The sequence below is a fragment of the Eumetopias jubatus genome, unplaced genomic scaffold (assembly GCF_037043125.1).
Source record: "Eumetopias jubatus isolate StellerSeaLion01/CBP00866 unplaced genomic scaffold, mEumJub1_p1.0 scaffold_1, whole genome shotgun sequence".
Lineage (NCBI taxonomy): Eukaryota > Metazoa > Chordata > Mammalia > Carnivora > Otariidae > Eumetopias > Eumetopias jubatus.
The window spans coordinates 26,226,438-26,249,778 of record NW_028274807.1 but is presented as its reverse complement, the minus strand read 5'-3'; the positions used below and the strand labels follow the sequence as shown (position 1 = coordinate 26,249,778).

The following is a 23,341-nucleotide window of genomic DNA, read 5'->3' as shown; positions in this document are numbered from 1 at the left end:
TAACTGACACCCTATTACAAAAACTTCTTTAAAACATACTTCAAAAATGTCCTTGTAAATTTTTTTGTGATGACATCATTATTATTAGAGAACCAAGACTTTAATTGGCAACCATAATTGCTTATATTAAAGTACTAGTTTCTTTAAAAAAAAAAAAAAGGGCGCCTGGGTGGCTCAGTTGGTTATGGGTGGCTCAGTTGATTAAAGTACTAGTTTCTTCTGGACAGAGGCCATTTAGAAATTTATATAGGCAATATATTTCTATATGAACAGTGGTATTTTAAAAAGTTCTGTTCCTATTCAATAGTTTTCTTTCTTTATCTTTTCCCACTTTCATCTCTGATTCTACCATTCTCACATACTTTGAAAACCCTCCCACTAACCCATCTGGCATGCTATCCCCATTTCTATTCTTTAAGTCCCTCTTTAAGATCAATTTACTTTTAAGAAAACTTGGTTAAGCCCACGGAAGAGCAAAAAACACTCAAATATAGATTTTTTTTTTGTCTACCTACCACAGTGGCCCTTTTAAAGTAAGGATTACTTCCATGCTTATATTTAATCTGCCTTTCGTAGTACCGCATTTTTTTCCCCTAATAAGATGATACTCTAAATGGCACTACAAAATGGGCAGAAAACCCGAAGGCTTAACAACTCCTATTACATGTTCCATCATCCTTGGATTTTACCCCCAGCCTCTTGAAGACCTGATTTGTGATTTGGTGGTAATGAGGTAAGCTAAGCAATCTTTTCTTAATGGTCCACCAGCTGGTCCCGTCAAATAGCACGCTTCTCAGCTGACTACACTGATGCTACATGGCTTTATGCCTCACAAATTCTTGAAACCTATCATCTGGCTGCCTTATGCGTGCTTACTCTCTGTCAATTAGACTTCATTTTGAATTTGATTCTTTCATTTCCCAATCAAAGGAGTGGCTTCCCATAATTTGGTGCTCCCCAGGCAGGGCACGTCTAATACAACCAATAATGGTTGGATATAAAGCTGTAATACACAGCAGTAGCAGACTGGACAGCCCTAAGAGAGTGTCCATGAGTTACTTCAAACATAAAACAGAGAACTGGCAGTACTGGTTTTCCAAACTGTGGGTTTGTGTGTTCTTTCTTAATATTTAAATAAGGCAAGAAAATTTAGTATGAATTTAAGTTCCAGGCTGTTAACATGCTGTGAAGAAATTTTAAACATATTGCCTTCAAATATGACCAACATTTGTGCAACGATTCATGCAGTACCGCTTCAAAATCTTTTATATGGAGGCTCACATTGTACCCAGTTTAAAGAATTTTCTGAGTTCAGGTGTTTTTCTTTATTTGATGATCTTCTCTTGGTTGCTAAGAGAGGGAGGACAAATACCTGCACGTTTATGTGCTGTGCACCTGAAGAAGTAATCCTGAACTTATGTGTTCATGGTAAAAACGGGACGGGAGCTAAACTTTGTTGTCCTAAGAAAGACTAAAGGGATTAAGGGGTTACTTCTTTGTGAGGATCAGACTCCCATTTCTGACCAAAGGAAGAGAGGAAAAGCTCTAGAAGCAGAGGTAGCACACCCACAACCATACTGCAGACAAGTTTTGTTTAGCCTACAAGTGTTTGAAAAGAGAAAAACAAAAACAAAAAATATATATACATACTTATCATTTGTTTTCTCTTAAAAACCAAATCAGAAGAGCTGGCAGCAACTGGCTAGTCATGAGAAACAGCTACATCTGAAAAAAGGACAAGTGCTCTTTAATTTAAAACAGTTCTTATCATTTCCTTCATGAGTGTGTAGGGCACCTGTGACCTAGCAAGCTGTGCAGCCATGTTGGTTAGCGACACTTGTCACCCATCAAGACTATGCAGTGATACAAGGTCTGAACTGCTCTGGTGTAAAAACTGCTTGTTCCAATGACGCTTTTCCTTTTTTTCCCCAGGGATGCTTTGACACCAAGCTCGCCCAGGCTAGTCTCCATCTGATGAGCTAGCAGGAGCAGCCAAGCTAGGATTCAAGAAGAGTTATTACTACTGTATCTACTGCCCATCACAGCCACTCAACAGTGGAGGAAGCTCAGATCATCTATTGTGTCAAGGGACTAAAGGTAGGAAATTAGACCAAAGGCACGAAGGCAAGGATAGAAAGCTGGAGCACCTGCCTCCTTCCCCACCCACAACGAGCTAGCCTTCTGACTTTTCTCGGTTGTCCCAGGTGCCTCAGTGAGTCCTGTGGGTGTAACAGTGTCCTATCCCCTCCCAGCCTGTGCCTTTAGCTAACCGAGGAGTCACTTAAGAGTGTGTCCTATTCAAGTACCAAACATACTGTTTAAGAGTAATAGGTAATTGCTTATCTCTGCATTTAGCAGATGGAATTGCCGGCAACCACAATAAGCCACTATACAGATGGGTTCAGCAACTTGCTTTTCCACATTTTGAGAATTACTGCCCTAAAGAAAGATATACCAACAGGTGGTCTTTAGACAGCAGACTGCAGCTTAGAGATGTTTATTCCATTCTAAAGTTTTTATGTGTGCTAAGAGAAGGATTAAGCAGTTAAACAGCTTAATCCAGTAAATGAATTATAAGGGAAAATTTTAGTGAGCAAGAGTTCAGAGAGATAATGTTAAAAGATAAACTGCAGTCTCCAATAACCAAGGAACTGAGGTCTGGTATTGAAAGGAGATATATAAACTGCAAGTGACTTGTTAAAAAGAGAACCGCTCAGTGAATTTTACTTTTTCATTTTAACAGTTGGAACACTGGGGAAACACACCTACATAACAACTGTTTATTACTAACCATACAAAAAATAACAATCCACACTCAATTCTATTCCCTAATTTAGCTACCTGTTTTTTAACTAGCAATGTCCAATAGAACTTTCTGTGATGACAGACAGGTTCTATATCTGTGCTATCCAATACGGTAGCCACCAGCCACCCGTAGCTATTAAGCATTTGAATGTAGCTGGTATGACCAAGGAACTAAAGTTTTAACCTTATCTAATTTTAATTAAGTTTAATAACCACATTGTGGTGAGGCTACCAAATTGGACAGGGGCAGTTTGTCCAGAGGTAATTAAACAAGAGTACTTGTATTGAGAACATGGATGGAAGCTACCCATGTTCTTACTGATGATTTCATATGGGATACTAAGCTCACAGCAGCATACAATACAAAAAGCTAAATTTGTTTTTCTAATACATTAAAATATGTCAAATTTAGACTATAATTTCTAAGTGGCACAAAGTTGCACTATAAAAAGTTTTAAGTCAATAATCCAGCTGACCCAAGTAAACCTCTACTTGTTCCATTTTCTCCAAAAGAGCTTTAACTGAGTGTACTGATGTTTATTCTAAAATTGTTTTTGTGCACGAAGCTGTCATAAAAGACTCCTAAAAAGCTACACAAATTTACTGTAGTATGATTGAGTTATCAGTTTTAAATATCTACTTTTATGTGACACAAAGAGACACTAATTTGCAGAAAAAAAAACAAAAACCCCCAACTTTCCTAAAAATAAAGTTAAAAAGATACATGTTACTTAAACAAAAGAAAGACTCAAAAAAACCACCTTTAGAGTAACACCAGATGAATGGGGGCAAATCATTATGACAAAGTAAAATTACAGGTTCAAAAGTCAGAAATGTGATAGGTGTATGAATTCTTTGCCCCTTATTTAACTCATGAAACCTTGTCTGCCTGGTTAAGGTTCTGAATGATTTATTTTCTTACAAATAAGAAAAACAAAATGAAAAGCTGTCCCACAGGTATTTTAAAACCTCAGTTTTGCATTTCAAACTTCTGCATACGTTTGAATCACAGTTCCTGAAATTCTAGTTGACTATTTCTTAAATAAATGCTAAATGGCAGCATCTAGTAGAGATATATTAGCTAGTGAATTTGAAAGCATGTATAATTCACTTACTGCTATAGGTAGTAAATGGTAAAAGTTCAGGCTGATGGTTAACAATCATTACAATTCACTAACCATTTGATAAGAAAAACTAAAGCTAAAAAAAGCAATAATTGATGAATCATACTGCAAAATGCTAAAATAAAAAAATATTGTGACTGTGTTATAATTGCATCATAGTAATTCTAGAGTAGAAAGAACTAAACAAAGGGGTTGGAGAACTGATGTACAATAAAATTTTCCCAACATGAAATAGTTTTTTTTTTTTAATTGGAAGATTACATGGTATTAATTCAGCAGTAATGGAAGCCATTAAAACAAATGATAGGACTGCAAGTTGGGACATGCCTCTGATCTAAAAGTCTACCTCTGGGAATTTAAGCTACCATGGAATGGGGATTTAATCAGACATGCATAAAAGATGTACGTATAAAGATGTTTTAATACTGGTATATTGCAAGGAAGCTAAACATTCATCATCAGTGCGATAGTGGCTAAATAAATTAGGGTACAATGGGACGCAGCCTTAAAGAAAAAGTGGTAGAATTTTACCTAACATGAAAAAGATGTTCCTAATATAGTAAATGAAAAGGCTGATTATTAATTGGTACATACAGTTTGATTTCATTTTTTAAACACAATTTACTATACATGTGTGCGTGCACATACACATACATAATCTACTGCAGAAAATAATTTAGAAGAACATACCAAAAGTATCAAGAAATTGATGGTAGATAGGTAGGTGGGACTATGAATCTTAATATACTTTTTTTTTTTTTTAGGGTTTTATTCATTTATTTGACAGAGACACAGCGAGAGAGGGAACACAAGCAGGGGGAGTGGGAGAGGGAGAAGGCTTCCTGCAGAGCAGGGAGCTGGATGCCGGGCTCGATCCCAGCATTCTGGGACCATGACCAGAGCCAAAGGCAGACGCTTAACGACTGAGCCACCCAGGTGCCCCGAATCTTAATATTCTTATTACTTTCTGTATTTTGATTTTTCTGTAATAGGCATAATTTGCTTTTTCAATGAAAAACATTTAAAAAATGCCCGTGAAGAAATACATTTTGGTTTGGGAAAGAACACAGCATTCCTTAGTCCAAGACAAATTATGCTTTAAGTATTGTACTGTATGTTCCAATGGACTAAGTGAAACAATAAAGACTGAGATACTGAAATGGTAAAAGACACATATGGCTAAAATTCTCAAGTTTTACCAAGACTGTGGGAATTTTCTTAGACTAACAATGTATGGAGCAAGGAAAAATATTTACCTTCAAATGAAAGCAGTTCTCCTGCCCCAAAGAAAATCATAACCACATTATAGTTTTATCTGGCAATCCTTGGTGAAGACCCGAAGACACAAAGGAAGTAAGGGAAAAAGACACAAGTGAACACAGTTTTATATTGTTGATAAAAAACAAACTGTGGTGAAAGGACTTTCTGAGCAGCTGCTACATGAGAGAACTGATGAAAGCTAGAGGAGAAAACCCTAGTGACATTAAATCACAGAAAGGTAAACTCAGGGGCGCCTGGGTGGCTCAGTAGGTTAAGCGTCTGACTCTTGATTTTGGCTCAGGTATCTCAGGGTCGTGAGATTGAGCCACACCAACGGGCTCCGTGCTGGGTGTGAAGCCTACTTAAGATTTTCTCTCTCCCTCTAGTTCCCTGAAGGTAAACTCAGAATAAATTCAAGCCTCCTCAATGTACATAAAAAACATTAAATGGAGAAGCTGTTCAATATACAAACCAATCACAGGAATCTTTTCAGTATTTCATCTTTTGAGATGAAATGCAAACAAAATCTTTCTATATTTGAATTTAAATACTAACATTCACATCACATACTATATTTACCACAGGGCTTCTATATTCATCATTTGTGTGATCCTGACAGCTGCCCCTTGAACACAGGCAACGATGTTACTTATCATCACCTCTATTTAATGCCATGTACTCCCAAAAGTTGAGCCATTGCATACTAGGAGAACGGAGAAGTTAATGATGTTTAGAGCAGAGGAAACTTAGACAAACCAAGACATGGAAGTGAGAAAGGGAGGGAACTGGAGTGAGAAGGACAGAGATGGAGGGGGCACCCCTTTGGAGGAGTAATGGAAGATGAAAGTGGTAGCTGAACACATTTTAAATGTCATGCTAGGGAGCTAATAACTTAACCTGAAGACAATGGCAAGGAGTCAGTGGACAGTTAGTTCTATGACAATGAATGACAGGAAGAGATCTGTACTTTAAAGACCTTTCCTGATACTGAGGGAGAACTGGGGGTGTAGGGCAATGAGGGGGATAAAGGGATCGAATCTACGAAATGAATTAAGTGGTCTTGAGGAAATACTGGTAAGGAGGAAAAAGGGCCTGGACAGAAGTACAGCAGCGGGAATGAAAAGTAGCGAACGAGTGGGAGAGCATCAACAGGACTCGGGGACAGACTGCAAAGAGAGGGTGGGTAGGAGTCGGGTAGCAGACAGGACCAGCTGCTAACTCATTGGCCAATTCGCCTTTGTATATCCGAAAATTATCCCTGCCGGGGCACACAGCTTGAACAGCAGAGCCTAAGTAAGATTTCTGCTCTACACATCCCTGCACCTACACAACTCTACATGAAAGTCGTGAAGAACCTGGAACCCTTCATTCACTAATGGTGCTTTTTCAAAGTTTGCTCCTGAGAACCATCTGCCGAAGAATTAGCTGGGATTCTTGTTCACATGCAAATTTCTAGACTCAATTCTAGACCTACTGAACCAAAATCCCTGCATAAGAAACCCAGAGTTTCATGTGAACAAAGATGAATGAAATATAAATTGCATGTGTATATGGAAGTAGAGATACATTTAGTTCAAGAAACTTTAATTCAAGACGTACAGAACATCTAACGGAGGGGTCTAGCAAGCAGGTGAATATACAGGTCTGGCACTTAGAAGAAAGACTTGGTTTGGCCTGGCACTGTGTCTATGGTAAAGTACAAAGGTATGGTTGAAGATACTGCAGTGAAAGAAACGCAGGCATGCAATATGAGAAGGCGAGGACAGAATTCGATGAAAACACTAGTATTTCAGGGACCTGTAACAGGCAATGAACCTGGAAAGACAGAAAACTGGATAGAAATAAGAAGACATATATTTTATCATGGAACCCAGGGAGTCAAATATTTCAAGAAAGTGGGAAATGTTAAATGTCAGATTCTGAAAATGGTGACCAGTTATGGGGCGCTGAAGAGTAAGAGGAGAGGACAGACAGTGAATGAACACTACTGTTTCAAGAACTATGGTTTAAAGGAAAGAATGTTTTTGTTTGATTTTTCCTTTTAAATATGGGAGACAGGAGCATTTCTGCCATTCTGATCACCTTTTGGTCAACCTGGCAGGGTACGGAGATGGTAACTGTAGGCAGGTAAAATGATGATTAAGCCTCAGTTAAAACAGACGGAGGAGAGGGTAAATAAATGAATTAAGAAAGTGGGTGGTAGAAAAGACAGTCCGTAAAAAGCATGACATTTTTCTATATCCAGTCTTAACTGGATTAAGATCTTAATTTCTTTCTCAAGACACTTATGGCTGGTATTTATCAGACACAGTTAATAAATACACTGGTAACCTAAAACTGAGTTTTCTGGAGAACTTTCTGATACAGTAGGTAGGAATTATATTTTATCTATATTGTATTTATTCTACTTTGTAGTAGAAATATAGCCAAATGTTGCTTGACATTGAGTTGAAAATTGATGATGTCCTGAAAATAATCTGAGGAACCAAAGTAACAAAGTCAAGATTATAAAGGATACTTTAATAATAACAAACAGAAATGTTCTCAGGGCAAATATTAACAGTGTTAATGAGGAAGTAGAAAGAACACAAAAACTTTAAAATTTTTTACACTGTCCCCAAAACTTAAAAGATCATTACGTATTTTATGTTAATTTTGAAATACTCCCCAATGCCACTAAAATTTCTCAACATATGGGCTGTTTTCAAATCAGACTAGCAATTTTTTTTCCTTAAATTCATTGTAGATATTATTCTACCAGTTATCCTAAGTTTTAGATATTAAAAATGTCATTTAAGTATATTTGTAGAACACTTAGACATTGGAAGGTGCTTTTACTGTCTATTAAATTTAATCTCCATGTTATTACATAGGAAATGAATAAGTGTGAATTTTAAGAAAGATAATACATGGAAAAATATATTGGTGACTGAATTTATACTTCATAAAGGCAAATAATTCCATATCCTCTTCTAACATGTTATATAATTCATTTATTCTATTGTCTTTTACCTCCTCTCAAGTAAGTTTTGCAATGGTGGGGATTTATGTTTGTTTTGTTCAATGTCTTATCCTCAGCTACTAGAATAATTTCTGGCAGTTGCTTAATTTTTACTGAATAACTGGGCTTAAAAAAATTGCTATGGATCCAACCACATAGCTTTAATTACGAGATTTAGATTTTAATGGGTACATAGAAATCATTATTCTGCCTTTCTGGTATACAACTGAGACAGTAATGGCAAAAAGCTACCAGAAATCGGAGCACCTGGGTGGCTCAGTCGTTAAGCGTCTGCCTTCGGCTCAGGTCATGATCCCGGGGTCCTGGGATCGGGCCCCGCATCGGGCTCCCGGCTTGGCGGGAGCTTCTCCCTCTCCCACTCCCCCTGCTTGTGTTCCCTCTCTCGCTGTGTTTCCCTCTGTCAAATAAATAAATAAAATCTTTAAAAAAAAATAGCTACCAGAAATAGATAATACTAGTTTAAAATTATTTGTAAATAGACAATGTTTCCTTATCACAAACTATAAATCCAAGGCTGTGTTTAATGGGTTTATTCCCCTTATCAAAATCCTAACAGATGGTGTGCCAAATTGGATTAACATAATTTAAATCCACTCGAACTAGAACTATAGTTAATATCACATTTTGACAGTTTTTCAGGGTTAGCCACTTTGGTTTCAATCACTTACACATTTTTCATATATTACTATATTTGAAATTCACACTCAATGTTAATTTCCTCTATGATGTGGAGATTAAATTTAAGGTGCTGTAAAAGCACCTTCCAATTTCTAAGGAGCTATACAAATATAAAGATATGTTGTCTTCATATTGTATTCAGTAATAAACACTGGAAAATTTTAAGTTTTATTATTAGAACATCAACAGAGGTGCAATATTTCTACATATGTCCTAAATATTTCTAAAATGTTCTATTGATGTAGTTAAGTTCAATGTTCATTATCTTCTAAACTCAGAAACTTTCTAGAAAACTCACCTCAAACTACTTTCTCTCTTTCTCAAAGCACCCCAGGCACTTATTGGGGCTGATGAGCAAAAGGAACACAGTGTGCAATTCCAGGAATGGTGCTAACATTTTTCACTTTGTGTTTGCACTGACTGCCTTCACTTACTCAAAACCCTATTTCCTCTTGAGAGAAAGACTAATCAGGCTATGTTGGCCTCCATTACCTAGATGGTTGGGAGGACAGAGAACAGTGTTAGAACCATTACCTCATTATAAGCTGACACCTGCACGATTCTGTAGCAAATGTCAGTCTACTCTCAACTAGCTTATCCTTTCTGGGCAGGAATGGCAAGACAGTCACATGTGTGTGTCCGTTCTCCCTGATCATTACCAGTCCAACCTAAGAGTTCTAAAAACTATTTTCTTGACAGATTGTTGAGATTACAATCTATATGGAGACTGCATCATTCCACTCTCTTAAGTCATCAGAAATGTACATTTTCAGATATTCCACTGAACATGCATTAATTAAATATGGGTAGAAATAATTTTTAAAAAATTACATCTCTCTTGAGAGCCAGATTTTGTTCCTTGCCTCAATATTCAGATTTGTATAATTCATCTCTAACTTTGCCTAAAAGTTACTTAATATCTCCTAAATTTTAACAGTTCATGTAGTTTTCTTTGGAGGCAGAAATGATTTAGGTACTTGGTTTTTTAGAATCAGAGGCCTTGGGTCTGAACTTGTAAGCTGTGCAATTTTGAACTAGTTACCTAGACTCTCTGCTCATTTTCCTTATTAATCAAATTGCAATAACACAGTACTTTACAGTTATATTAAGAAGTAAAACAATGCAAGGCGCCTGGGTGGCTCAGTTGTTAAGCGTCTGCCTTCGGCTCAGGTCATGATCCCAGAATCCTGGGATGGAGCCCCACATCTGGCTCCCTGCTCGGTGGGAAACCTGCTTCTCTCTCTCCCACTCCCTGCTTGTTCCCTCTCTCGCTGTCTCTCTCTGTCAAAATAAATAAATCTTAAAAAATAAATAAAACAATGCATGTAAAGTGCATAATACTTGACAAACAATACCTATAATTTGGATAAGTCTCTAATCTAAAAATGTAAATGCCTTAAGTATTTACTGACAGTTGAACTAGCTTCTCCCAACTTGAGAGTGATATTTCACTTCTTCCAGAGAACAGAGAAACCTACTTTGGTCTTCTTTCTTCACAGGCCAATATTACTTTGCATGGAACAGACAAATTACCCTTTTATTTCTGGATAGCTGATTTCTCTTTATCAACTGTCCAGTAACAGTTTTAAATTATTTTAATCACAAAATTTATATCCCTTTACTGAGAATAATTTTGACCTACATATTAAAGATTTTCAATCTAGACTTGTTTCCATATCTCATAAAACATTTTTCATCTTTGTCCACAATGGGATGAAATAACTATGAAGTTGAACCAGAATGCCATTTTTAAATATTCTAACAAATCCTTTTTATAAAAATAATTATATAATTATAAAATCATGATGCTGTTACTAAGATATTCTGGGTTGTATATTCTGCTTCCTTGTTTTCAACTTTAAATTACTGATTTAAGGAATATGTTCTTATCACTGATTTAAAAAGGACTCAGGATCATCAAAGGCCTTGGGGTCATCATTATGAGCACAAATCATTCTGTTGGGGTGTCCAGAATAAGAGAAATGCAATGAATAAAATGAATCTAGAAACCCCCTTTCTAAACATAGCCCTGTTAAAAGTTCTTGCTCTGTGTTTGGGGGAAAATACTGTGTTTTTTATCCTCCTGACTGAAAAGGAACCAATTATCAGTTAGTATTATTGGCTACATTTTATTTTTTTGAATATGATACAAAGTTCTATTAGTAAGATTCATAAAACCTTTAGTAGACTCCAGAAAGATCTCATGAAATTCTGTAAAAGGGCAGAAAAGAGCACAAAAGTTTCATTGTGAGGAAGTTTAAAGGAAAAGAAATGTAAAGAAAAGCAGTACTCTTGTCTCCTTTAGATTGATTCACTCATCAGTCAAATATTTATTCATTACTCCTTGCCAGTCCTTGTGCTACTGCTGATTATATACTAGCAAATAAAAGAGACTCTAAAAGAAATCCATGCCCTTACGGAATTAAAAATGGGGGGAGGGAAGCACATCCACCAAACAGGCAAGCAAATAACTGCAGTAAACAATTATAACAAGTACCATGAAGAAAAGGGTGCTGTGGGGAAAAGAACATTGGGGGGGGGGGCAGTGAAAGGCAGGGAAGGCTGCTTTGAGAAGTAACTTTTTAAGAATTAAGATACAGGTGGGTTCTCTCTGTGGAGCTACCTTGCATCTATTTTAGCTAGGCATGTAAGTCTATACCTTCTCCACACTTGACTTCCAACCTTGGTATTTTTGGTTAAAGGGATGGAGGGGGAATTCGCTTATTTATTCACTCACTCATTCTGAAAAGAGATACGGAGAGGGTAGGAATAATAGCTTCGATCTGGACATGTAATTTGAAGTACTTATGGGTTATACAGGTAAAGATGTCTAAAAATTAGTTGCATATATTGATGTGTATGTAGCTTGGTTGGGGGGAAGATAGGAAGGAGGGAGGAGTGATTTTGCTAGTTTTCATTATATAAAAGTCATGAAAGCCCAAAGAGTCAGGATAAAAAGCCTAGGACAGAGTATGCTAACATTAAAAAACCAGAAAAACAAAAACCTATAAAGATTATCAGGACTAATCAGAAACATTAGGAAAACAACTGAGTGAATGGCATCATCATACAAGTGCTGGTCTGTAATTTAAGCACTTAAAATATGACAAAGGTCAAACAGAGAACAGTTCATTTCCCACAGTGGTACAACAACTCTGACATGAGGGACCTGATCTGAATCCCTTCTGTGCCGTTTACTATCAAGGTGACTTTAAGGCAACTTTACTTGACCTCAGAGCCTTCATTCCTCCACATGTAAATGGAACTACTACCACTTACCTCTTAGTCCTGATGGGAGCGCTCTGTTAGCTATAATAAATGCTTGATTCTGCTTAAAAATCAGTTGGCAAATGAGGGTTTCCTACCTGCCTAGTCATTTCTACAGGCATTTTAGCTATACACTGTGTCATAAATGGGAGAAAATAAATATTAATCATTCTCTATTTAAAACTTGGATGGGCATATACCTCTAGCTGAACTGACAGAATTATAATACCCATAAGTAACTTGCCCAAGTTCTCTCAGTTAGTAAATGGGAATTTGAATCCCGACAGTCTGGCTCTGGTATGTATGCCCGACCTGGAGTTTCTGGATCTTTGGAGCACAGTATCACTACACTTTGGTTACTCTGCAGCCCCATCCTGAGCATCAAGAACAAACAAATCTGAGCTCCACTGCTTATTCTGCCAAGTACTCTTCTTGGAACAAATGGCAACAACTGGAGTTCGGCCTTCTGAAATAGATTCTGGCACAGTAACTTCAAGATTAAGAAATACAAATATGAAACTGCTTTTACTGGTTACATCTGAGAACCAGTATGACACAGAAACTTAGGAATCTTGCTAAGAAAAGCCAACTAGTATGTGGCAGGGTCAAGATGCAAGGCCAGGTCCGAGTCCAGGGCCCACATGCTTCATCAGTGGAGCAGAAGTGGAGCAGTGACAGATGTGTCCCGCTGCAGAAAAGTGAAGTATGTAAAGGTGTGAGGAAGGCGGCATTACCATGTTAGTCTATCATGAACAGAGTCAGGGAGAAAGCAGGAAGAGTTTTTCCAAGATTATAATCTCTAACTTGCTTCATCACACAAGTTTCCAACAGAGTAAAATATGGGCGGGGGGGTTTCTCTTTAAGAACAATAGCATTAATCATTACATGTTATATACTGAGACAGGTCAGAAACTTAAAATTCTTACAGCTGTCTGGCAACAAGTCCACACGTGATCTGGCTGCATGTCCATCCTCAGAATATAAACCTTCATTTTACTAAAATCCCTTATAGTTCTAACTCCAGGATTAGAAGAATCATTAGAGCATTACTTGTTGGTATTAGCTGGAGCTCAAATAGTTTTGTCCTCAACGTGGAATCACCTTTAATTACTAGAAAGGCCTCTCTGTGGCTGATTTTGCGTGTTGCCTACTCAATATCCTTTGTCCCTTTTCTTTAAGAAACACTGATTTTATTTGGAGCAGCTTCTCTTCAAGGGCAATGAAATGTGTAAGAAACTATTAGGTGGAAATTCAGGAAAAACTCCTTTTTAGATGTAGGAGACTACTAACAGATGAACTTGAAGACGGTTAAGTATGTGGTAAGGAAGGTGGAATAGAAAAACAGAAGCAGCTTGAGACCTTCTGATCATGGAGCTACCATACCAACTCCAGATTCAACTTCTTTTTATATGGGAGATATAAATATCCATTCTATTTTATTTCACCATTATTATCCTGTTATATACAGCCAGATCTCATTCTTAATGGATATATCTTCCCAACCAAAATTTGGGTACAATCTACATTTTAAATTCATCCTAGACTTTAGATTTAGAAAACTTAACAAAGTTAAAAGGGAGGGAAAGTTGGGAGTAACTAAAAAGAAGCCACCATGACAGGGATAAGACTAGAACCTGGCTCCTCAAAGATGGGTTCCAGTTAAGTCCCAAGTCTTCACTAGATGTTGTTAGCCTAGATTCAATTATTTTTTTAATATTCTATAATTTAAACTTATCACCAGTCAAACCCACCTTCCACTTCCATCCCTCCCTATTTCTGTCCATATAATGAGGTTTAACTGTTACTGCCATTTAAAAAGTATTCAAGTTTATTTAAAGTGTCACAGGTACTTTAAAGGCATCAAAAAGGCAGGTAAGAAAAAAAATTAACCTTGTGTCTGTATTTCTAAGTATATCAAAGATAACCAAGTTAAAGTTCAAAAGTTACATTAAGTTTTATATTTAAAAGTGTTCTCTTAGTTAACACCAATGTATGATGTTTGCAATTATGTGAAACAACAGAAAGAGGCTAATGCCAGATTGTTAGCTGTATATACAGTTTCCCTATCACAAGAGGTGGGTCATTTTACTTAAGTGGAAAGATGCTAGTATGTCAGAAGCAGGACAATGGAAGAGCTATAGAAAGACTCTGAATAGTAAATAACCATCTTGACATCCAAACTGAATCAGGACTTAATATTGAGATTCAAACTGCTCCCTGACTACTAACCATGTGAACAGTGTTTTGGTCAAAGACACAGAATCAAGGAAGAACGAGATTAAAAGTAAGCACTGGGTTCACCAGTGCCTTAACTAAGAGAAAAGACCTATAGATTTTTCTTTCTAGAAAGATTACCAAGGATCTGAATTTGGAATGGCTTCCAGAAAAGTTCCTAGAAAGTTCAACAAATGAGGGGGAGAAAGAAGACCGAGATGCACTAGTAAGCATTAGTGATGCTTACTAATCAACCACCAAGTTAGACTAAAATCTTGGTTGGCATAAGAGGAATTGATCCAGTCTTAGAAAAAAAAATTATTTTCACAGAAAAGAAAGGAAGTCAATTATTAGAGGAAGGTAGGGATGCTCTAAGAATTATTTGCACAGTGTTTTGGCACAAAATTAAATAGATAGTATGAAGTAACAGATCAGAGTTCTGGATCTTTGCCCCCTCTAGTTTCATTTCTGACTCTGTTACGTTTTACAACCGAGTTTCATTACTGGCTCCTGATTGCCCTGGGCTGACTTCCTCCCAGCCTCAATAGCTTAGGGAAAGGTAGTAATTTCATCACTAACTGTAGAGATTTTAGCATAACGAACTATGATGCATATTACAGTATCTGACCATACATGCATAAAAAAGTTTATAGTGTTTTAGGGCCATGGATATAGGCCACGAGTATTAGTTAGTTTATGCATCTGTGTTCTAATCCATAGGCAAATTATTCTAATGGTGAATTACAGGTACAAAGAAAAGTCAATCTTACAAGCATTTCAAAAGAGTTGAATTCTCAAAGTGCACTTCTTAGATCCTTGAAGTATACAAGGAAATATACAAGATGTAGGTACTATTTCCTTTTAATTACCAAAAAGTCACAGAAAAAAGGCAATTTAGAGCCAGGCTCAGAATATGAAATCTGACAAGATTTAACTGTCTTTTGTTATTTTTCTTTTATTTTCATTTTATAAATATATGCACACAGCTTTTAAACAAGAGGCCATTTGAAGAGACCAGTTTTGATTTGACCTAATGAGCAATCCTAAAGACATATAAAATATTTTTGTTTACTACAAATGTGTGGAGTCAAAATTAGGTAAATTGTTATTATTTCTTAAGAAAATTTTTAACTGGTCTCTTAGCAGAGAAAACAGAATGCTTCAGAGTAAATTTAGCTATTAGTAAACTAAGAAACCAGGTAAGATCAACATTACTATACTACAAAAAGTTATACCAAACTAGTAAAGTTAAATGTCATGTTTTACAAGTTCTTCTTACATTCTAACATTCATTGACTGGCATTGTGCTAACAGCTTTGTAGCTTAAAGTGTTTTAAACCTTAAAACACTTTAACAGATTTACTGACATAGACATGAATATACCTTATTATTTTTCAGGTATGTGATTACTTTATTATCACCTTTTTTTTCATTGACTTTTAAAAACCTGTATACTGATATGAAAAACCAAAACTCTGCGGAATTCAGTTTTCTCCTATAATAATCTTAGGACATTAAGTTAAAATGGTTATAACAGACTAGTGCGGTAAATATAAAAATCTGTGTATTTGGGAGAACTCACATCAAATAAATTGAGATAAAAAAGTTTAATTCTAAAATAATTTTTCCTCATGAAGGTTTAATTCACATTTTAAAATATAAAATCCTGAGTGTATGTAGAGTACAAAATGAAACAGTTCTAATTCAAATAGAGAACGGTCTTTTAAGTTAAACATAACTATTATTTCAACAACATATGACTTATATATTAAGATAGATATTATTAGGGGGTGGGGGCGCCCGGGTGATTCAGTCCGTTAAGTGTATGCCTTTGTTTGGCTCAGGTCATGATCTCAGGGTCCTGGGATGGAGCCTTATATCGCCCTACATTGGGCTCCCTGCTCAGCAGGGAGTCTGCCTCTCCCACTGCCCCTCCCCCACTGTTCATGCTCTCTCTCAAATAAATAGAATCTTAAAAATAAAATAAAATAAAAAATATATATTATCACAGGGCACCTGGGTGGCTCAGCTGGTTAAGTGTCAGACTCGATTTCGGCTCGGGTCATGATCTCATGGTCCTGAAATAGAGCCCATGCTTAGTGAGGAGTCGGCTTGAGATTCTCTCTCCCTCTCCCTCTGCTTCTCCCGCCCTCCGCCCCCCCCATGCTCTCAGAACGCATGCTCTCTAAAAGAAATAAATCTTTTAAAGAAAAATAGATATTATCAGAAATGAAATATTTACAAAAGTGGTACCTGAGGAGTATTTGTATATTCTCTATATAATGACAAAAAACCAGTTAAAAGGCTTATTTTAAAAAGGCTAGAAAAGCAATTTATGGAAGTTTAGGTTTCTGTGGAAAAAGTCCATCACAGCACGATCCCCACTAATGATGATTTAGTAGGAAGCACTGGTTAGGAAAAGTTGGCTGACCGAGTAGCAAGGATAGCTAATTAGGATTCAGGAAAATGGGTTTCTAATATTAGCCCTATCAACTAAAATAACTACTGACAATAGCTCAACGGTATTAAGATCATATATATATACTGGAAACAATCACTAGGCTTCAAACCCCAGCATGTCAATTACTGCTGTGTGACTTCGAAGTGCACTTCTTAGGTCTCAAAGGTTAGGTTCCACTACCTTTAAAATGGATAACAGAAGCCATGCCAGAACTATTCTGAGTTAAATAGGGTAACTCATGTAAGGTGCTTAGTACAGAGTCTGGCCCTAACAACAGGACGCCATCACCACTAGAGCAACCTTGAACGGTCCTATTTGGCCCTCAGTTTCCTTCAATGTAAAATACAGGTTTGAGCTGGATCATTTCTAATGCCTTTGCCCATCCAAAATTAAAATCTACAATGTAGGGGCACATGGGTGCCTCAGTCGTTAAGCGTCTGCCTTCGGCTCAGGTCATGATCCCAGGGTCCTGGGCTCGAGCCCCGCATTGGGCTCCCTGCTCAAGCAGGAAGCCTGCTTCTCCCTCTCCCACTCCCCCTGCTTGTGTTCCCTCTCTCGTGTGTCTGTCAAATAAATAGATAAAATCTTTAAAAAAAAAAAAAAATCCACAATGTAAAAGAATACATATAGGGCCAACTCTTATTTTCAAAGAACATAAATTTAGATCTTTCACTGTAGTATTATTAAGGACATGGTAATTCAAATGCTATACAAGAACCATATTTTTAAGTGAGCCCTTTTAAATTAGTTATAATGACTACACTTATTAAAGACAAAGTTATAGGTATTCTATTTACCCCCAAGAAATTCAAGATCTTCCATCGATTATCATGTTCAGCAACTATAATTCTTCCAGAGTAAAATGGCAAAACTATCATAACCAATATGATCTTAAATGGAAAATGAATACCATATAATTATACTTTATTTTAATATTAAGATTCTTTTTAGTTTGAGTCATAAATATTTTTTAAAAGTCAGGGTCCATAAGATCAAGATTAAAGAAAAAAACACATCCCTCATGTTTCTTGAGGGCAAACTATTAACATCCATACACATATTAACTGTATACTAATCCAAACAGCGTACATGATAACATTTTTTTTTAATATTTGGAGAACTCTTTTTCATATGCTTTCAGAGACACTATTAAGAAATGTAAAAAACCTTTTTAATTTTTAAAAACTATTGAAAGTGTGTGTGATTACTGAAAAGAGGTTATCTAAAAATTTAAAAAAAGTTTTTCCAGATAAGACAGCACTAGGGAAAAGTTCTAGCTCACCTCGGTCAGGTACCGGCATGGAAGGCCAAAGTAATTAAATTACATTTGCCCATCAACTAAAGAACAAAAGCATACACACAGATCTATTAAACTTGACAACTTAATAAGGCCTCAAACCAGAAAGCATATTTACTAATCAATACTCATACTTTGTTTTTATATTAGCAAAAATGGGGTTAGTACTGTGGGAGTTAAAAAAAAAAAAGGCAAAGATTTAAGTTCACAGCTGTGAGAACTTCAGCTTCAGTTTCCATAAATCCTTATCTTTAACAGATCTTCACACATCATACTTGGCACAACTTCCAGTCATTCAAGAAATTTTATTTTACCTTATAACCAGTTCAGCAAAAGTAAAGTTCATGCCATAAAATGAATCTATACTGTGTCCTTACCCTCAATATTTAGCTCAAAACAAACGTGGCAGAAGGAGAGTGTTTCTTTGTCTGTTCCCAGTTTACAAACACTGCAAACGTTGTCATCATTCAAATCAATGTTTACAAACTGCTCCTCTTCGTTCATAGTGCCCCTGTTAAGAAACAGAAAGGGAAAGTTATGCAATTTCAAGAACCTGACAGGATGGTAATATTAGGAACTTCTAGAAGGATGCTCTTTATCTAATGCAACAGACTCATTAAAACAAGCATCGCCATACTTGTACTTCAGTATCGCTCTTACTGTGTAATGACACAAAGCTAGTAAAACTTAAAGCCTTGCCATAGGTGTCACTCTGCCTAAACGCCTTTTTCTGATCCCGTATTTCATTCGGTTGAGGAGGGGATCTGAAGGAAAGCAGTTTGCGGGGGGTTCTGCTCTGTCCCATCCCCGGCCCACGCACAGAGAGCTTAGCAGCGCTGCCGGGGGCGTCTTTCAACCTACTTAACGCCGTTAAATGCAGGAAAAACGACCTGTTCGGGACACTGCTTTGCTAACTTCATTGTGGGAACCGAGATGCGTTTCGCTAACTCGACGTGGCGAGGCTTCCTATCGGAGATCCGCAGCAGGAAAATACACGTGGAAGCGCTAACACCCGAGGACGTCCCGGCAGCGTCTGAAGCACCCGCACGGAAGGCCGGGCAGAGGCTCCACCGTGCTGATCCGGCACGGCGGGAGCCGGGGTGTTCAAGCCGGGCCGGGAGGTGCCTTGGGGTCCCCTCGCCCTGGACTTCCTCCCGCCCAGGAAGAAGACGTCCGAGGGCCAAGGCAGCCGGTCAGCCCGGGACTCAGAGCCTCGGGGAGCCAGGCCCCCACTCCACATCCGGCGTTGGGGGCGCGCACCCGCCGCGCAGGATGCCGCCGACCGGGAGTCCGTCTCTCCGTCCGTCGGGGCGCCCCGCGCGGAACAGTGCGAAGGGCCGCGGGGCTTGGAGCGCGAAGGCGGCGGCACCGCGGGGCAGCGGGGCCGAGGCGCGGGCCGGTCGGGGACCCGGGCGCGAGTTCTTTACCGTCGGCTCCGCGCGCCGCAGAAGCAGTTCCGCGCGGATCGGGCTCCTCCACTATTGTTTCCGGCCGCGGCGGAGGCGGCGGCTGCAGAGGCGGCAGCCGCGCGCCCGGCCCCGCCCCCTCCCGCCGGTGCCATCCCGCGAAGGCTGGTGGGGGGATGCGCGGGGAGGCGCGGTCGAAGGCAAAGCTGCGCGCCGGCACAGCGGCTGCGGGCTTCCCCTCTCGCCGCCTGCACCGACGCCGCATCCTTGGCTAGGAGTTCCTCGTGATTCCGCGTCTCTTGGCCGGATCTCTTACGGTTCTCTGGAACGTGGCGACTCATATGCCCCCCTCCTCGAGGCAAGCAGATCGAGGAGTCCGTTACCACCTACCCCTTCAGCGTAGTGGAAACTACTGCCCCCGGGCTGGGGCCGCGGGGGGCGGGGGCAGAAAAGTGACGAATGGATGGGAGAAGGGGACAGAGATGCGTGGGTGGGATTTTGTTTGAAATCAGTAGCCTGAAGCAGTAGTATCACTGAACGTCGAGTTAGGTTCCAGTTGAAATATTTAATAAGGGAAAAGTTCATATTTTAGGGTTTCGTAATTTAGGGATAATTTTAAAATCCAGAATCTTGCTTTTTAGATGGGGCTCCCCTTCCCTATGATATGGTCCATTCCGTGCTCGCCCACGGGGATAATCCCGGAGGCCCCTCCCCACCTTACTTTTAGGTCCCGCCCTGTTCTCAAACTCTGGCACTTAAATTCTTTTGCCTACTGTGCTTGACGTTTTAAGCTTTTTTTTTTTAAAAGATTTTATTTATTTATTTGAGAGAGAGAATGAGAGATAGCACGAGAGGGAAGAGGGTCAGAGGGAGAAGCAGACTCCCCATTGAGCAGGGAGCCCGATGCGGGACTCGATCCAGAGACTCCAGGATCATGACCTGAGCCGAAGGCAGTCGCTTAACCAACTGAGCCACCCAGGAACCTTTTTTTTTTTTTTTTTTTAGGTTATAGTTCATGCAATACTTTCCACTTACATTTTCTATTGTAATCTTCACAACCGCCTAGAGAGGAGAAACAGGAACTATTCTCTCATTTTGCAGCCTAGGAATGAGTAACTCAGATTATGGTTGCCTGAGGAACAGAACTGGGATTTGAACCTGAGGCTGCTGATGGAAAATCACTGATTTTCCACCGCATCATGAGCACCTGTACTGGTTACGTTCACAAATAGGAAGCGGGCTGGGTTGTCAATTTGCATGGAATGGATTCCATAGGTTTGAGAAACTTCTGGGCCAAATTGGCTCTTGATACAAACCAGCAATGCCTCACAAAAGTGGTGTGTTCTTGCTACTCAAAGTGCGGTAGATGAACCAGCAACATCGTCATCACCTGGTGTTTTGTAGAATCTCAGCTCTTACCCAAGACTTCCTGAATCAGAATCTGCATTTAGCAAGACCTTTAAGTGATTCCTATGCACACTACAGTTTGAGAAGCATTAATTGAAATAGAATAATCTGCCCTTTTTCTATTTGAATTTCTCAGTCAAGGTACATATAACTGAAATATCTTACATCATGGATTCCACACGGCTTCAGTGAAAGTGCTATATAAAATCACTAACACTTTCCTTGTAGTGAAACAAGTTATTTTCAATTCTCAGAGTTATCTTATTTTCTGTGACGTTTTGCCCTGTTAACTCTCCTTAAACCTCCTGACCCGTGTCACGTTGTTTTAAAGTCCACAAATCCAGGCCTAATTTACAGAAATAAAATTTTCAATTTTAAAGGTACAGTCAGTAAATTTTGACAAATGCATACATTGTGTAACCACCACCCTAATCAATTTATTGAACATTTCCACAACTCCCAAATTCCCTGTGTCTCTCTCCAGTTAAGCACCCGCCACCTCTGATCTAATTTATATCACTACAGGCAAGTTTTGCCTCTTCTACAACTTCATATACATGGAATTAAATGATATATATTCTTTTGTGATTGGCTGCTTTGAGATTCATGATGATGTTTTATAGTAGTATTGCACAATTTGTTAGCTCTGTGAGTTGTTTCTAGTTTTGGAATTATTATTATAAAGCTGTTATGAATATTCATTTAAAAGTCTTTTTTTGTATTCATGTTTTCTTTCTTGCAGCTAAATACCTAGGAGTGGAATTACTGAATCGTATTGTAAGTGCATATTTAATTTTAAAAGAAATTGTCAAAGTGCTTTCCCAAGCACTTATGTCATTTTATGCAGTTAGTACTGTTCTGTCTTCTTGATGAATTTACCCTTTTGTCACTATATAATTTTTCCTTTTATCTGTGGTAATAGTTCTTCTGAAATCTACTTTCTCTGATATTGGTATAGCCACTCCTGCTTTCTCATGCTGAGTGTTTCCATGTGTATCTTTTCTTCTCTTTTTATTTTCACCTCCCCTGTCTTAAATTACTGCATTTTTTTTTGTAGACAAACATAGTTGTGTCATGCTTTTTTAATTCGGTCTGACAATCTCTGTCTTTTAATTGGTGTGTTCAATCCTTTTATGTTTAATGTAATTATTGATATATTAGGTTAAGTCTACCATCTTGCTATTTGTTTTCTACTTGTCCTATATGTTCTTTGTTCCTTTTACCTTTTTGCAGGGCTTCTTTGGATTAGTTAGGTTTTTTGTTTTGTTTTGTTTTTCTGTTTAGTATTTTGTCTCCTCATTTTATCTCTTCTACTGGCTACATTTTATGTATGTATGGATGGATATATTTATGTATTTGGGGGCTGAAAAATAGCTATGGTTTAGTAGTTTCATCTTTAACTTACCACAATCTACCTGAAATAAAATTATACCATTTTATGTATAATGTAAGAAGCTTACAATAATATATTTCTCTACTCTGATCATTTATTGTCATATATTTTACTTCACATGTGTTATACACTCCAAATACATTGTTTATTTTCTTAATAAGCTATATTTTAAATAAATTGAATAAGAGAATCAAATAACTTTTATATTTACCCACATATTTACCAATTTCAGTGTTCTTCCTTCCTTTGGTTATGTCCATATTGCAGCTCGTATCATTTTTTTTTACCTGGAGAACTTCCTTCATTATTTTTTGTAGTGTTGCTCTGTTGGTAACAATTTCTTTCAGCTATCATTTGTCTGACAATATCTTTATTTCGCCTTCAGTTTTGAAGGAATCATTCTGAATATATAGAATTCTAGGAAGATACATTTCTGTCTTGGGCGCCTGGGTGGCTCAATTGGTTAAGCGACTGCCTTCGGCTCAGGTCATGATCCTGGAGTCCCGGGATTGAGGCCCGCATCGGGCTCCCTGCTCAGCAGGGAGTCTGCTTCTACCTCTGACCCTCTTCCCTCTCGTGCTCTCTATCTCTCATCCTCTCTCTCTCAAATAAATAAATAAAATCTTTAAAAAAAAGATACATTTTTGTCTTTCACCCTTTTAAAGATGTTGTTCCATGTTCCCTAGGATTGTATTATTTCTTATGAGAAGTCAGCAGTACTTCTTAATTTTTCCTTGCATGTGTAATGTGTCCCCCACCACAATGCCCCATCTGCTTTAAAATTTTCTCTTAATTGTCTTAGTCAATTTGATTATGATGTGTCTTGGTTGATTTTCTTGTGTTTATCCTGCATGGGGCTTGTTGAGCTTCTTGAATATGGAGTTGATATTTTTCATTAAATGTAGAAAAAAATTTGTTTAATCTTCTCCTGTATTCCAGGATTGCAATTACATATATGTTGGATTAATTGATATTATCCCAGAGATGACTAAGGTCCTGATCATTTT

The 23,341-nt window shown here is 38.1% G+C and overlaps 1 protein-coding gene across 4 annotated transcripts in view; it reads right to left on the bottom strand.

The window, feature by feature from the left end:
* The window catches only part of CUNH21orf91 (chromosome unknown C21orf91 homolog), a 28,573-nt gene extending 8,884 nt beyond the window's left edge, over nucleotides 1–19,689 (bottom strand). Inside the window, exons 1-2 of one of the 4 annotated variants that reach the window (XM_028115788.2) lie at nucleotides 19,556–19,689; nucleotides 18,506–18,639 (exon numbers count right to left, since the gene is read on the bottom strand). In XM_028115788.2, coding sequence (XP_027971589.2) covers nucleotides 18,506–18,639; nucleotides 19,556–19,689 — 268 coding nt within the window. The other 3 variants (XM_028115798.2, XM_028115777.2, XM_028115793.2) reach the window with 3 other exon arrangements.
* Nucleotides 19,690–23,341: the final 3,652 nt, after the last annotated feature.